Source organism: Carcharodon carcharias, chromosome 20 (assembly GCF_017639515.1).
Source record: "Carcharodon carcharias isolate sCarCar2 chromosome 20, sCarCar2.pri, whole genome shotgun sequence".
Lineage (NCBI taxonomy): Eukaryota > Metazoa > Chordata > Chondrichthyes > Lamniformes > Lamnidae > Carcharodon > Carcharodon carcharias.
Window position 1 is genome coordinate 102,099,758 of NC_054486.1, and position 16,955 is coordinate 102,116,712.

The 16,955-nt window shown below is 46.0% G+C and overlaps 1 protein-coding gene across 1 annotated transcript in view; it reads left to right on the forward strand.

Moving 5' to 3' along the window:
- nrxn3a (neurexin 3a) overlaps positions 1-16,955 on the forward strand; it is a 1,735,226-nt gene that overhangs the window by 109,020 nt on the left and 1,609,251 nt on the right. Inside the window, exon 2 of the mRNA XM_041214454.1 lies at positions 3,713-3,732. Coding sequence (XP_041070388.1) covers positions 3,713-3,732 — 20 coding nt within the window. The remainder of the gene's footprint in view (positions 1-3,712; positions 3,733-16,955) is intronic.

The window sequence follows — 16,955 nt, forward strand, 5'->3', positions numbered from 1 at the left end:
TCTGTGAGGTTGACGCACTTCGTCACTCTGACTTGTTGGAAGCTCCAGCCGTCCCTGGGTGCTGTTGCCACCACTGCTGTTCCTCAAGGCCTCTCTGGCCCTCACTGCCACCTTTACCCATGTGCTCCTTTAGGGGGGTCAACACCTGCACTGGAGGGTGCGAGAGAGAATGCATTAGGGCCACTCCCCTTCACACTACCCCTCCAACCATAGACTGTTTCCCCCTCGCATTTGCTCACCATGAGGCTATCAGCAGCCAACAAGGTAGAGAAATGGCCTGTGATTACATACGAGTTAAGAGCAGGAGTTGGCCACTCAGCCCCTCGAACCTGCCCTGCCATTCGATAAGATAATGGCTGATCTGATTGTAACCTCAACTCCACCAGCAGCTCCTTGCAGATTTTTCACCTGAACTTAGCTGTATTTTAAACATTGGCTCCGTGGGCCAGATAGAGAGGCCTGGTCGGCTGGGTTGTGGGCTGTATGTTGGACAACCCATGCCATGCCACTAATTTTTTTTTCTGACTCTACCCTTCTCCCTTCTCCCTTTGTTCCCTCTCTTCTTTTTGTTACATGCTCCTTCTGACTCAATAATCCTGTAGAGAGCAGAAGAGACTTGATGAACCCCATGAGTACTATTGACGGTCTCTTTTCTTTAAAAATCTGAGTTTTCCCGCTTGGCTATTGGAGATGAAGTTTATGTATTGCAATGCACGGCAGATACCAATTTTGCCCTTATTTACTCCTAGGGGACAAGTTGGTCCTTGTACTGTTGCCCCTAAGGGAGAGATGGTGTCTGTGGAGGAAGTCAAGATTAGAATGAGAATTAAATAGTTAGAGTGAAATGAACTCTACTCAAAGAGCAGACATTATGGAAAAAGTTTGTTTTCCTCGTGTGTTAAATTCGAAAGTTACTATAGACGATGTTGCTTCAAGGTTGAAAATTAAGTGTTTAGATCCCTTTTTTACTTGCCTTCCTGGGGATCTGAGACTTATGATGCTACATCTGCTGCTACAACACCCCTGAGAGCTGCTGCCAACCCAACTGTGTCTTGTTCTTCTCTGCCCCACAGGACTTGCCTGAAGGCCATTGTTGGTAAGCTGGCAGAACCTGGTTTTCATCTCCACTTTTGGCTGAGCTGCCCTTGGGGATGTATTGGTGCCAGCAATTCACCTACATTGTTACAATGAAGTTTGTGGTCCAACTCTGGGTGAGCCTTTGGCGGAAAAATGAACCAAAAGTCAGCTTCCTACCAGTAGATCCTATAGCTAAATTTTATCACGTGCAGCAAGCCCAGTAGTTAAAGACGCAGGCCTGGATCTTCTGTACCTGGAGGAGGCAGGCGGGCTCGAGAAGCTGGTGGGGTTGGCACCGGAGCAGATACCCGACGCCTTCCTGCCTCCAGTCCACCGGAAGTAAGTTCTGAGTGGGAAGGCCCATGGCCAGCATGCCTGCTCCACCTCAACTTGAGTTCCTTAAGTGGCCAATTTAACTACCATGAAAGGGCTGCAATCTTCCCAGCTCCAGGTGGGCCCGCTTACATGCAGCATGCATGACTGGTGAAACTGTGCGCGTTGCATGTCAGCTGGTTGAGGTTGGGGGGGGCGGGGTGGGGGAGTGTGACGGAGGAGGAAGGGAGGGTCAATCAATCTGCACTAATCTGTGCATGCTCAGAGCATGGACATGGAGCAGGAGATGGCCATTGACAGTCACTTCCCCGCCTTTGCTGCTGGCCCCCCATCCCGCAAGAGCCCCCTGTGCAGGAGCTGCTGGTATCTGATTGGCTGGTAGCTCTTGGCGGGCGGGAAGTCATCTCCCAGGGTCCGAAGTCTGGAGGAAGGCCCACTGCTGCCCACTTCACTGCCTGATGGGCAGAAGATACAGCGGGCCTTCCTCCTCAGAGTCAGCGCGGGGGTGTCGCCGCTTTCTCAGGCAGCGAGCAAGACACCCACCGAGAGCGGAAGATTTCGCCCAGAGTCTTTGTTCTTGGGCACGGAATCAAATCTAGGCCCCACTATGTTGTGTCCATTGCAATAGTGTTGGTTGCAAGTAATTTGATATTTTTGGAGCGTAAGTTTAAAAAAAAAACTTCTTTCAAATGAATTCTAGAATTGTTGAAGTCAACCAGCTTACTTAAAGCTTCAGTGGTAAGAAACCAGAATAAATATTTTACTAATCGCAGCTGAAGCTGTACACTGAAGCCATGGATTGTTAAAGAAAAGATGTGTAAAACCTCCACTTAATATATTCCCCACAATGGAGTAAATGTCAATAATGAAATGGATGATGGGTGGGGGGGCTCTGAATGATCTCAGTTTTCAAAATACAGATGATAGACGTAGCTGAATAGAGCACAAGATATTTTCATCTAATGTTTGATAAATTGTCTGCTTAAATTGAGATAAAATCATGTTTCATTTTAAACAACCACTCTCTCGTGTATCAGGCACTCCCAGGTCAGGTGTAGTATGGGGCTGATGCAAAGTAAAGCTTTATTTTCTGGTAGCTCAGCTTTGTAACTATCCCAATCTCAGAAGAACAGTTGCCTGTCCCCCCTCCAATAAGAGTGCGACTCTTCACCTTTTTCCTTTGGCATCCATTCTTGTTCCCAAGTTGGTGGAGAGTTTTAGACTGTGGGTGGAAACTTGGCTGAGAATGTCCAAGCTCATTTCACGTGGGGCCAATACAGACAAGGGGCTGAATTTCCCCCCCGATTGAGGGGGGGGAAGTTGAAGGGTGGGCGTGCACAGGTGTGCTTCTGATTGGTGCCCCCGATCGAGGGCGTGGTGCCATTTTATGTGGGCGGGGCAATTAAGGCCCGCCCAGCGTGACGTCTGCACAGAAGCGCTATGCGCTCCCTGTGCAGGCTGGGTGGGGGGGGGGGGGGGGGGGGAAGGGGGTGTTGGGGGGTGGGGGGAGAAATCCCAAAATTGAGCGTGCGCTCTTTTGCGCATGCGCACGAAGAGCGCGCTCATCTCCCTGAGGCTAAGTGCAGCCTCAGGGAGATCGGCTGTAAATGTCAAAAAGATAAAAATAGAAAACTAAAATTTCCCTGACATGTCCCCTCATGGGACACGTCCATAATTTTCACAAAAACTATTAAAACTTTTTTAAAAGCTGCATGAAACCTCATCCCGCCCGTGGATGAGGTTTGACGCTTTTTCCAGTTCCCGCCAGGGCTCCTGGCCTGCCCGCCGACCTTAAGGTTGGACGGGCAGGTCCTTTAATTGCTTAATTGCCTCTGTCCATGGCCTCTATTGGCCATTGACAGGTCGGCGGGCGGGCAGCTGATTTTGTTGCGCCCCCGCCTTCCTGAAAATTTAAATTGGGCGGGATGATGTCGGGAGTCCCGCATGACATCACTGCGTGTCATTTCACATGTCGGCGAGCAGGCCCCGCCCCCTGCTCGCTGACGTGTAAAATCCTGCCCAAGGTGTGTCCAGAAGATTAATGAGTGATTTGGTGGAGGTGTTGAGGATAGTTAAAGACATTTCTAAAGTAAATAGAGAGGAAACTGCTTCCCCAGGTGGGGAACATGGCCTTAAAATTAGAGCTAGGGTGTTCAGACATAAAGTTGAGAACCACTCTTCACACAGAGGGTCACGTTGCGGAAGTCAGAAACTATCTTCCCCAAAAAGCTGTTGAGGCCAGGGTCGAGTGAAAATTTCACAAGAAGGATTGACTTTTCCTTTCGTTAGGCAAATGTAACAGAACAAAGGTGGGCAGGTGGAGTTAAGGTGCAGATTAGCAATGATCTAACTGAATGGTGGAACAGTCTTGAGGGGCTGAAGGTCTCCTTTTCCTTGTATTCCAATCCCATCAGTTTCAGGAACGCTTGATCCCAGATCGTAGAGATAAAAGACTGGTGCGCCAACCGACTTAGTCCCATGGGAGGGCTTACTTTGATTACTGTTTTTAATTATAATGAAATTTTAATTAACATGGCTTTTTTTTAAATCTTGATTTTGATGTATTGTTCACTCCTCCAAGGCTTGTGTCATGGGTATTATGTTGCAGAATGAGGTTTAATCCCTCGCAGACCAACTGGTGTTATTGTTAAAACAGAAACAACATATACTATTACCGCATGTCACAGACTGAAATTGAACCCAATATCATTCCAGTTCAAATGGTGCAATTTAATTGCAGGAACTGTTGGCAGAAAGGTAAAACACTTACCAACTGCAGAAAAAAACAAACAGTATGGAAATTGGATAAATATTTAGCCTTGGCTCAGTGGATTTTGCTCTTGCCTATGAGTTAAAATGTTGAGGGCACAAATTCAGAGCAGAAGTGAGCATTTAATTCTCTCTCCCCTCCCTCCATGTGATAAAAGTAGACATCAACTGCCAGGATCTTCCAAGCAGCAATATTCCAAGTTTTTAACTATCCTGGGAGTACTTAATAGTGAAAACTGGGTACGAGAAAATTAGAAAAAGTGTAACACAGATCATAAGAATATAACAAATGTACAGCATAGAAGGAGGTCATTCAGCCCCATTGCACCTATGCCAGTCGAAAAAGATCTACCCAGCCTAATCCCACTTTCCAGCACTTGGTCCATGGCCCTGCAGGTGCATATCTGAATACTTTTTACAATGCAATGAGCATTTCTGCCTCTACCAACCTTTTCAGGCAGTGAGTTCCAGACCCTCACCACACTCTGGGTGAAAAATATTCCCCTCAACTCCCCTCTAATATGTCCCCTGGTATTGACCTCTCTATGAATGGAAATTGGCCCTTCCTATTCATTCCATGGAGGCTTCTCATAATTTTATACTTATCAATCATATATCTCTCTTGTCCTTTGTTAATTCTTTTCTGGGATGAGTGTCGCTGGCAAGGCTAATATTTGTTGCTCATCCCTAAATACTCTTGAGAAGGTGGTGGTGGTGGTGAACCACCCTCTTGAACTGCTGCAGTCGTCAAAATCCAGTGACAGTGAAGGGAAAGCCATATTGCTCCAAGTCAGGATGGTGTGTGGCTTGGAAGTGGACTTGTGGGCAGTGATCTTCCCATGCATACGCTACCCTTGTCTTCCTAGTTGCTAGAGGTGATGTATTTGGAAGGTGCTGTCAATGGAGGCGTGGTCAGTTGCTGCAGTGCACCTTGCAGATGGTACACACTGCTGCCACTGTGCGTGGGTGGTGGTCGTAGTGAATGTTTTAAGGTGGTGGCTAGGCCACCAATCAAGTGGGCTGCTTTGTCCTGGACAGTGTCCAGTTTCTTGAGTGTTGTTAGAGCCGCACTCATCCAGGTAAGTGGACAGAATTCCATCACACTCCTGACTTGTGCCTTGTAGATCATGGACGGGCTTAGGTGAGTCAGGAGGTGAGTTACTCACTGTAGAATTCTCAGCCTCTGACCTGCTCTTGAAGCCACAGTATTTATATGGCTGGTCCAGTTCAGTTTCTGGTGAAAGGTAACTCCCAGGATGTTGATAGTGGGGGATTCAGCGATGGTAATGCCATTGAATGTCAAGGGAATGATGGTTAGATTCTCTCTTGTTGGAGATGGTCATTGTTATTTGCCACATACATACCCAAGCCTGAAGTTGTCCAGGTCTCGCTGTATATGGACAAGGACTGCTTAGGTATCTGAGGGGTCATGAATGCAATCATCAACGAACATCCCTACTTTTGACCTCATGATGGAGGGAATGGCATTGATGAAGCAGCTGAAGATGGTTAGGCCTAGGACACTACCCTGAGGAACTCCTGCAGTAATGTCCTGGAGCCAAGGTGATTGACCTCCAACAACCACAACCACTTTCCTTTTGTGCTAGGTATGACTCCAGCCAATGGAGAGTTTTCCCCTGATTCCCATTAACTCCAGTTTTGCTAGGGCTCCTTGATGCCACACTTGGCCAAAATGCTGCCATGATGTCAAGGGCAGTCACTTTCACTTCATCTCTTCTTTCAAATATAACAACCCCTTAATGAACGAACAACATTACCAAAAATGTAGATTTAAAATAAAAGATAGAGGGGGAGGAGTGGAATTACAGACACTGGTTTGTATGAAACACAGTCTTAATGACTGATTACTGTAAACTATGCATGTGGCTCCTGATGCCACTGTGCAAATGATTTTCATCCTATATCCACACCATTTCTTTTTGTTCTCATAATGGTTCCTGCCAGCTGAACTCTGCAGAAATAGTGCTGTAAAATATACTGTATGCATGAGCACATAAAACCTATAAAATTTGTGATCTTGCAGTTAGTAGCTTTTAATTGGTCATTAAAATGTGATACTTTTGGGAGTCGGCCAAATCCAGTTTGGTGCTAGTATTGGTCTGAGACTCTCAACCATGGGTATGTTATTATTCTGTGCCTGCAGCTCCTAACTTCCCTCCTGAGGGGAATGAATGCCTTACGTCATTTTACTGTGGAGAGGTGATGGAAATAGTAACTTAAGAAGAGCTGAAATTGTGTGCTACAAGAAGCTTATCTAATTCTGTTCCATGTGTACCCGGTCAACAAAGCTGAGTCCCCTTTTGTAAATCTGGGTGGAAGGAAAGTTAAGTGACAGCTAAAGAGCTAGAACTACCTGTTGTATGATGGTGAACTTGTCCTCCGTTTAAAAAATTCCATTGCTGTTGAGAAAGAAAGGTTATGGGTGTAGAATATGTAAACAGCGCTCCCAGTGATATTTGGGATATGCTTACAGATATGACTCATAGGGAATGTTGCAATAACCACGTGTACTCATATGACATCATTGGAATGTTTGCTATTTATTTGGAGAAGTACGAGTGTTGTAATATGGTTCAGCACCAAGGCTGATAAAAGCAGGAGAAAGAAAGGAAAAAGCAGGTGATTCTCGCACTTAGTCGTTTTTTTCATTTATCTTTCTCTCAAATTTGAGGGGACTCATTAATCTGGTGTACACACAAAGCTGAATCAGATAAAATTCTGTGGTACACATTTTACTGCTTTCCTGAGGTAAATCAAGAAGTGATTATAGGGGAGCTCCCAAGTTACAGTTGTAAGAGCTACTTCATCATCCATTCATAGGCAATGGATGGCGAATCTAGCATTAAAGGTCTGTGGTTTGTTGAAGCGTTGAAGCAAGCAAGAAATTCTGCAATTGTTGTCAATGGTGGTGAGAGTTGTCTGGGGCTAAGAAATCTCCAACTCTGCATTTCTTATTCTGTTGTAGACAAAAGCTTAAGTTGTCGAGGAAAGTCTATTGATTAAGGCTAGAGTGACCAATCAGAGAGCCAGCATGGAGTTGAAAAGGACGGGTTGTACCTGACCAACCTTATTGAATTTTTGAAAAGGTGAATAAAGCTGTGGACAGGGAATGTCTGTGCATGTTGCTTATACAGACTTCCAAAAGCCATTTGATTTAAGTCCCTCATAAGAATTGAATTGAAGGCAAATTCTTGACCTGGTCAGGGAATTGGCTGAGCGGCAAGAGGATAATGGAGGCAAAAGCAAAACACTGAAGCATCTGAGGAGAGAAAATGGAAGCCCAGATTTTTGTTCCCGGGTCAGGTTTGCAGAGTCGGGAAATTTGCCGGCTTGGTCAACTCGACCTTTAAGTATGGCCGTCCGCAGGTTAGATTTTTGGTAGAGGGTGGCAGGATACTGAAATAGGAGCTGGGGCGGACGACCCTGGAACAAGTGTAGAGGCTGCTGGGTGCGGAGGTGGGCTGGACACAAGGCCTGCCTCTTTGCTCCGGCGCTGTTTACACTTTTATAAATAACAAAGCAAAAAACATCCCTCCAGCCCTCATTCCTCAACCCCCTCGCGACCCCCACACACCCTATGCCCTATCCATGCCAACACATACTCCACTCACCCATGCCCCTCTATCCATGCCCATTGCCCCTCATACCCCAATGCCAGCTTAGTGCTAACTTATGCTGCCCCATACCAGCCTTTGCCCTTACTCCCTCCATGTCAATTCACCTGGTATCCTTCGACATTTCCTTGACAGCTTGACACTTTCTTGACAGTTCCAGTGGGCAGGATTTTCCCGCCAGCGAGCGGGGGCGGAGCCCACTCACCGACGCGTAAAGTGACATGCGGTGATGTTGGGCGGAACTCCTGATATCATCGCGCCCCATTTAAATTTTCCGGTAGGCGGGGGTCTGGCAAAGTGAGCTTTGCACCCGCCGACCGGTCAATGGCCAATTGGGCCCATTGACAGAGTCATTAAACTAATCAGTGGACCTGCCCGTCTAACCTTAAGGTTGTTGGGCAGGCCAGGAGCCTTGGTGGGAATTAGAGAAAACATGAAACCTTGTCCACGGGTGGGGTGAGTTTTAATGGAGGTTTTAAAAAATTTTAATAAAGTTTTTGTAAAAATTATAGACATGTCCCAGCTCATGTGACAGTGAGGGGACATGTTAGGGAAATTTTATTTGACTATTTTTAGCTTTCTTACATTGAGCTGATCTCCCTGAGGCTGCACTTAGCCTCAGGGAGATGAGTGCGCTCTTTTGTGCGCGTGTGGAAAGAGCACACTCTCGATTTTGGGATTCCCACTCCCTTCACGCACAGGGAGCACATAGCGCTTCAGTGCAGATGTCACGCTGGGCGGGCCTTAATTGGCCCACCCACGTAAAGTGGCGCCATGCCCCCAATTGGGGGCGCCGATCGGAAGCGCACCTGTGCGTGCCCGCCCTTCAACTTCGCCTCCGATGGGGGGAATGATCCTGCCCAGTGAGTTTGTGCATAAAAAGTGCATAGTCATGTTTAATTATAACAACCCCAGAGGGTGCCTCGCCTCTCTCAAAGGGTGTCTCACCTCTCCAAATGGGCACTGTAGCTGTCCAAAGAATCCACCAAGCTCAGACCTCCTCTTACCTGCTCTGCGCTGTGCACTCCAGGATTCACCCAGCTGAGGTTCAAAATGTCAGAAGTCAGTGGAGGCAGCTGGTGATTTAAATAGCCAGCTGCCTCCACAAATCGCGCGTGTGTGAACCCCGGCCTGATTCCAGTCCCACCCCGTGAAGATGAGAAATGACGAGTCGGGAGGCGAGACTTAAGAGCTTTTGTCTATTTAAGGATTTTTGTCTGTGGTGGTGAAAATCCGAACCAGAGGTTCTTGTTTGTGACCTTTCAACAGGACTGTGGTCAGTGGTGTCCCTGCAAGGATTTATTGGAGCCTCACTATTCGCCATATTTATGAACAACTTAGATGATGGGATCGAGAGCTTTCCAATGACACAGAGGTGGATGTCAGTGTAGCTGGAAGCATAAAACTGCAAATGGATATTGAAACGCATTTGCCTAGAGTTTAAAAATTTACTTCACCTATCAAGTACATAAATGCCAGGTTAGTCCTTTAGTCCTAAGAAGTATTTTCTAAATAGTGGAAAGCTAGAAACAGTGGAGGTCCAGAGAGACGTGGGCCCGTGCACATGGATCATTTAAAAATGTCATGAGCAGATACAGAAAATTATCAAAAAGGCTGACAGAATGCTGGGCTTTATTTCTAGAGCGCAAGAATCAAGTTGGCATGTTATATGACAGCTATGTAAAGCTCTGATTAGACCACATCTGGAGTACCAAGAGCAGTTCTGGGCTCCACACCTTGGGAAGGAATATATCGGCCTTGGAGGGAATGCAATGTCGATTTACCAGAATTATACCTGGACTGCAAGGGTTAACTTACAAGGAGACATGACAAAATCTAGGCTTGTAATCCCTGGAATTCAGAAGATCAAGCGGTGATTTGATCAAAAATTTTCAAGATATTAAGGCAAACAGTTTCTCTCTTATCTAATCTATTTCCACTGGGTGAAGAGTCTAGGGCTGAGGTGGAGGTGGGGGGGCTGACCTTTCAGAGGTGAAATTAGGAAACACTTGTACACACACAGGCTGGCAGAAGTTTGAAACTCTTGTACAAACACCAATCAATTATAAATGTTAAATCTGAGATTGATTAGATTTTTGTTAACCGAAGGTATATGGGGGAAAAGCAGGTACGTGGAGTTAGACCCCTGGTCAGCCTTAGTCTCATTGAATGGTGGGGCTGGATCATAGGGTTCAGTGGCCTTGTCCTGCTCTGAAGACACTCTATAATCTTTTTGCTCCTCCATAATCCCTAACCTCGTGCCTTTGAGAATATTGTGATTTGTCTTTCTTGGATCCCAAGTTACTTGACGTTGAACTCTATTTTGGCTACTTACTTAGCATGTCTATCTCCTATTGTAACTTCCTGCCTGCGTCTAGCACTGTGTCTCCTTAGTATCATCTGCATGCATGGATATACAACTTTCTATTCCTGTTGCAATACATGTTAAAGCTCCAGTCCCTGGGGAGCACATCTAGTAAGTTTCAGCCATCAGAATGTATTTACTTTGAGTTGGATTTAGTTTTCCAGTGGGGTGAGGGAGGAAGAATAGAAACTGATTGGTCAGCTTGCTTCTGCTCCCACTGTCTCAACTTGACCATTCAGTGGCTGTCCAGTGGAAGGACAGCCAATTAGAGGCACAAAGAGGGGCTCCACCAGTGCCCAATCGGGATTGTACACCGGAACGTCATGTGGCAATGCTGCGAACAGGAAGATGGTCATTGCTACAAATTTGATCTCTGTCTCTTTGTATTTTATAGAAGGAACAAAAATGTTGAAAAATTAGTTTACAGTAAACGTGCAGGCACTGTCACCTTCACAAGCGGAATCTTCCAGTGAATTCTGCCATGGTCCGGGTGTCAGGCCTTTTCTTCCGCCCTTGTACCTCCTCATCAAAGCTGCCGTAAAACACTCCCAAACTTTTACCTGTCCAGTGCCCGAAAAGTGCAGCAGGCAATGAAAAGTCCCAGGCGATTGGGCTGTTAATGGGCTCAATTAGCTTGTTAGGTAGTCATTTCAAAATGGCAGCTGGACTGCAGATCTCCTTGTCCACTCGCCCTCTGTAATTTTGGAGACTGACGTGATGGGCATTGTATTGCCGACCCGAGGTCGTCACACCCTATTTTAAGTTTGAGGTGGTGGTGTTGGTGGTGGTGGTGGTGGTGGTGGTGGGGGGGGTGGGGGGGTGGGGGGGGGGGGGTGTGGGGGGCGGTGTGATGGGGGTGGTGGTGGTGCTGGTGGTGGGGTCGGGGGTGCAGCCCGCCAGACATAAAATCCAGCCCTCTGATTACACTCTGCCTCCTGCCTCCCAAACAAATATCAATGCTCGTCTCAAACTTCTCCCCACTTCCACGCACTTTTATTTTCATGAATAACCTGTTACGCAGAACCTTTATTAAATATGGTCTGGCAGCCCATGTAGGCATCCCCTATCCAACATACTAGTGGCCACATCAAAAATTCAGTGAGAATATTTAGATGTGACCTGTTCTTCTCAAGTTCATGCTGACTCTTTTTATCAGCCCATACTTGTTCAAATGTGTAGTCACTCTCTCTGATGATAGATTGCAGTAACTTTCCCACAATTGATGTTAAGACTAACTGACAGGTCTGTAGTTTCCTGGTTTCTCCCCTCTTTAATAATGGAGTACAATTTTCAGCACAGTAAAGTATGTTTTCCATGATGATACCAGGAATGAGGGATTTCAGAAGGAGGATTGCAAAATTGGAATCATTCTCCTTTGAACAGAGAAGATTAAGAGGTGACCTAATCGAGGTTTTCAAGATGAAGGGTTTTGATTAGGTGAATATAAAAAAGGCTGTCCTTTTTTGCTAAGTGGATCATTAACCTGGGGTCATTGGTAAAAGATATGGGGGGTGATAAGTACCACCACCGCCCACCGCGCCCCCCCCCCCACCGCCCCAGAATTTTCTGGATCTTGGATGCTCTGCCTGAAAAGGTGATTATGTAAATAATTTTAAAGGGACATAGGACAGGTACTTGAGTGTGAGGAATTGCAGGGTTACAATCTTGAAGGAGTGGGTGTGGGACTAAGCATGGCTTTTCTTTCCAGGAACCAGCACAGGCACAGCTGGCTAAGTAGCTTACTTCTTTTCTGAAAATTCCTGTGATAACTTTGCAATCCAGAGACACAATTCCTGAATCTGCAGAGCTATGGAAAATAATGACACATACATCTACAATTTTCTCACCTGTTTCCAAGGTGGAAAGCATCAGGTCCTGGAGATTAGCCTATTGTCCCACTATATCTTTTTTCCATTACCATTTCTTTTAAAAATAAATCTAATGAGATCTCCCCCTTGACTTATTTTTAGGTTCTCTTGTACGGCCGGTATAGTTTCATCTTCCTCTACTGTGCAAACATTATGCAAGATATTGTAATTCAGCAAGTCTGCTCTTTGTTATCCATTATAGCCTTTCCTGCGTTTCTGTCTGTAATTGCCCAGGTAACTCCTTTAGCACGCCCTTTCCCGTAACAGAATTATTAAAGCGTTTGATCTTTCTTCTGTTTTTGCACTGAGCGACTTACTTTACATCCCTTTATTGCTTTTTATAGATCTCCCCGTCTACTGGATCCCCAGTTTCATTTTAAGTTGATGAATGTTGGCTAAAAGGACGAGCATTTCCCAGTAAGTCAGAAATTAGTGGTCATTAAAGAGCAAATTTACTTGGGCAATATGCAATTCCAAATCATTGTAGATGAATTTGCTTTTGAGGTCAAAATACTGATGAAACCTCTTGTCCGTTTTGAAGAATTTTTAGTGGATGACTTAAATTGGAAATATTTGTAGTTAATTAAGTGCTTAAATTCAGTGAAAAACTGTGCAAACTTAATTTCTTCATCTGGCCAGATTGTAACAGAGAAATCATAATTTATCCTTAAAAACACATTCATGCATGATCCAATCACTTTTTCTCCTCAACATCAACTTGCTCTTCAGATCTTATTTGAGTTTCGCCTTGTGCGAAGCAGAAAGCTGCTTAGCTTATTCATATCTCTGATCTGAACAAGCGTTGAATAATAGTGCAGTTCTGTCATGAACCATGAGAGTCTCCCATGATGAAAGAGGCTTCAAAATGGGAGGATGAACTAAGTCAATAACTGTGTAAGGACAAAAGACAGAAAGGCAGACGCGAAGTGGCAGTTATGGCTTTGATTGAGCAAAAATTATGAGTGAGTACAGAAGATCTTTTCAGGAGGCAAACTAAAAGACGTGTATCTGAATACATCATCCATCATGTTTGGAAGAACAGTACATGATGTGCTCATTCTGCTTGACTTTGGTGTGGCTCTTAAACTTTCATGTAACAGGGTTTTAATGTGAAGTTGTTTGATTTTAGAGAAGCAAAATTTGTTCCCGGCTTTTTCTCTCCTGTGCTGGATGTTCAAGTTCAGGCTGTGCAACTGTTCCATGAGTTCCAGCCTTTCTTTTACAGAAGAAAGGATTTAGCTTCACAGCTTCTTTCATGATCTCAGAGCATCCCCAAGTGCTTCCCAACTAGTTAATTAGTTTCTGAATTGTAGTCGCTGTAGTGCAGGAAGTACAGCCACCAATCTGTGCACAGCAAAGTCCCACAAATGATAACGTGATAACCAGATAATCTGGTGATTTTGATTGAAAGAACAATATTGGCCTGGACACTGGGGAAAGATCTCTGCTCTTGTTAAAATTAGAGCCAGGATCATTTTTGGCAGTAAGGGCCTCTAGATTTATTGGCGCGGATCTTCCGAGGAGCGGCAGTCATTGTCGGGTTGCTGCTCTGCTTGAACTTTGCCCTACCTCCACGCTGCTCTGCATTTCCTGTTGGGTCTTCCCAGCCCCCGGCTTTCCCAAAAACGTGGTGCATGATTTTCTGCCTGCTGGGCCAGTTAAGGCCCACCCAGCGTGACGTCCGGCAGGAAGTGCTGTTCACTCCCTGTGCGGGCGGGGAGGGGGGGTGGGGGGGGTGGGGTGGGGAAGGATTCCCTAAAAGCGCGAGTGCGCTCTTTCACGCATGCGCACGATAGAGCGCACACCTCCCTGAGGCTAAGTGCAGCCTCAGGGAGATCGCTGACACTTTAAAAAGTATTAAAAATAGAAAACAAAAAATCCCTAACGTGTCCCCCTCGTGTGATAATGTCACATGAAATGGGACGTGTTCATAATTAACATAATAACTTTATTAAAAATGTTAAAACCCTACATGAAACCTCATCCCGCCGGTGGATGAGGTTTAACGTTTTATCTGTTTGCCGCCGGAGCTCCTGGCCGACCCACCAACCTTAGGGTTGGACGGGCAGGTACACCAAGTACTTTAATTGATCTGTCAATGGCCTCAATTGGCCATTGACAGGTCGCAAGGGTAAACAGCTGATTTTGCCATGCCCCCGCCTTCCTGAAAATTTAAATGGACCGGGATGACATCGGGTTCCACTCAACATCATCCCGCGTCATTTTACCCGTCAGCGAGCGGGCCCCGCCCCCTGCTCACCGATGGCAAAATTCTGCCCATGGAATGCAGCGACCCTCTGAGAGCTCCATTGCTTCGCAGTAGAGTTGGGGGAAGACAGGACACACCCCGTTTTTACAGCACCAGCTGCAGCATGGTACATTTAGAGGTCCAGTGTCAATGTTAGTGATTGGATGAATGAAAGAATGTTGCTGAATGAGTGAATGGGTTGGTTAGGTGCAGGAGGTAAGTGGGTAGTGTGGGTGAGGTGGTACGCAGATAGGATGGTAGGAAGGTAGTTGGTTGGGTCTGGAGGGGTAGTCAGGTCAGGGGGCAGGCAGGTCTGGTCAGGGGTGGGTAGTCGATGGGGTTGGGTGGTTGGGCCAAGGGTTAGTCAGGTGGTTGGTTGGATCGGGCAACAGCCGGGGGGATGAATGGGGAGTCAGGTAGCCAGTATGGGGGTGGTTCAGTTGCTTGGTTACCAGATGTTAGGCTAGGTTTTAAACTGTCTAGCATTTCCTGGGTAGCTATTGAAGCAAGTACTGTCGAACTGGCTAAAGTCTCCAACTCTAACTCTGAGTCGGAGACATTTGCAGAGGGTCACATGGAGTAGGGGAATTGCCCATCAGAAGTTGTAACTTCCCGGGCAATACCCACAGAGGTCTGCACGTCAGGACTTCTGCGGGGTCCCGATGTGCATTTTGGGTCATATGTCCGCCCTCAGGCGATCCAGAGAACAGGAGATCTGGGCCTATGTCTCATCCGAAAGATGGGATCTTCAACAGTGCAGCAGTTCCTTGGCTAAATAAAGAAAAGAATTTATACTTATAAAACACCTTTTTTGTTCCTCAGGATGCTCCAAAGGATTTTACAGCCTATAAATGACCTTTTAATTGTGTACACACTGCTACAAGGCAACCATGATAGGCTTTTTGCACACAACAGCCCCACAAACACCAAGCGAGTGAGTAACCAGATAATCTGTTCATGGTGATAGTTGAGGGAAGAATGTTGGCCTGGACACCAGAAGAGTTATCTGCTCTTTTAAATACAGTCTGGGCATCTTTTACATCTAAATGGGCAGGGAGGTGGAGCATTCGCTTAATGCTTTATCGAAATGACAGCTTCTCTAACTGCAAAACACTCTGTGTTTCACTGATGGATTGCATGTTCAAGACTGCATGAAGTGGGACTTGAATCCATGACCTTTGGAAGTAGAGGTTAGAATGGTGGCAACTGAGATAAGTTGTCATTCCTCCATACGTGACCTGGATAGATAACATCTGACTATTGTGCATGTGGGGTAATTACACTAACCGTAACACATTATCTATAAAATATTAATTTTATGTAGGTGGTGGGCATTAACTGGGAATTCTTTTGGGTTAGTTGGTGTATATGCTTGTAATGTGTGACTCTATACAGCTTTATATTTATTACAAAGATAAACAGAAAATTCAGGAAATACTCAGCAGGTCAGGCATCATCTGTGGAGAGGAAGAGTTGACATTTTGGGAGGGGAGGTAGTGAGGTGATGGCCTTGTTGTACGAAGATAGGAACAAGGAGCAGGAGTAGGCCATTCAGCCCCTCGAGCCTGCTGCGCCATTTAATAAGATCATGGTTGATCTGATAGTAACCTGAAATCTGCATCTTGCATGCTAGTGACTTGACTAGTAACCCAGACACCAAGGGTAATGCCCGTGTTCAAATCTCTCCATGGCAGATGGTGGGATTTGAATGCAATAAAAGTCGGGAATTCAAAGTCTAATAACAACCATGTACCCATGGCTGATTATCGTTAAAAATCCACCTGGTTCACTAATGCCCTTTTGGGAAGAAAATCTCCTATCCTTAGTTGGTCTGGTCGACAAGTGACTCCAGATGCACAGCAATGTGGTTGACTCTTAAATGCCCCCTCAGATGGCCTAGCAAGCTACTCAGTTTGTATCAAACCACTAATGAAAGTGGGCAGACCACCTGGCATTGGAAACGACAATGCAAACTTAGCCCTGTCAACCGTGCAAAGTCCCCCTTATTAACATCTAGGGGCTTGTGCCAAAATTGAGAGAGCAACAGCCTGATACAATCATACTCACAGAATCCTACCTGACTGATAATTTCCCAGACACCATCATCACCATCCCTGGGTATGTCTTGTCCCACAGCAGGGCGGGCCCAGCAGAAGTGGTGGTACAGTGGTATACTGCCGAGAGGGAGTTGCCCTTGGGTCCTCAACCTCGACTCTAGACCTCCAGAGCTAAGCGGTTCCACAATCAACAGATCAGATCTAAGCTGTGTAGTCCTGCTACATCCAGTTGTGGATGGTGGTGGACAATTAAACAACTCACCTGGAGGAGGAAGAGGCCCTACAAATATTCCCATCCTGAATGATGGAGGAGCCCAGCACATCAGTGTAAAAGATGAGGCTGAAGCACCTGCAATAATCTTCAGCCAAAAATGCCAAGTGGATGATCCATCTCGGCCTCCTCTGGCGGTCCCTGACATCAGACATAGGTCTTTAGCTAATTTGATTTACTCCATGTGATATCAAAAAATGGCTGAAGGCACTGGATACTGCAAAGGCTATGGGTCCTGACAGTATTCTGGCAATAGTATTGAAAACTTGTGCCCCAGAGCTTGATGCACCCCTAGCCAAGCTATCCCTGTACAGTTACAACACTGGCATCTA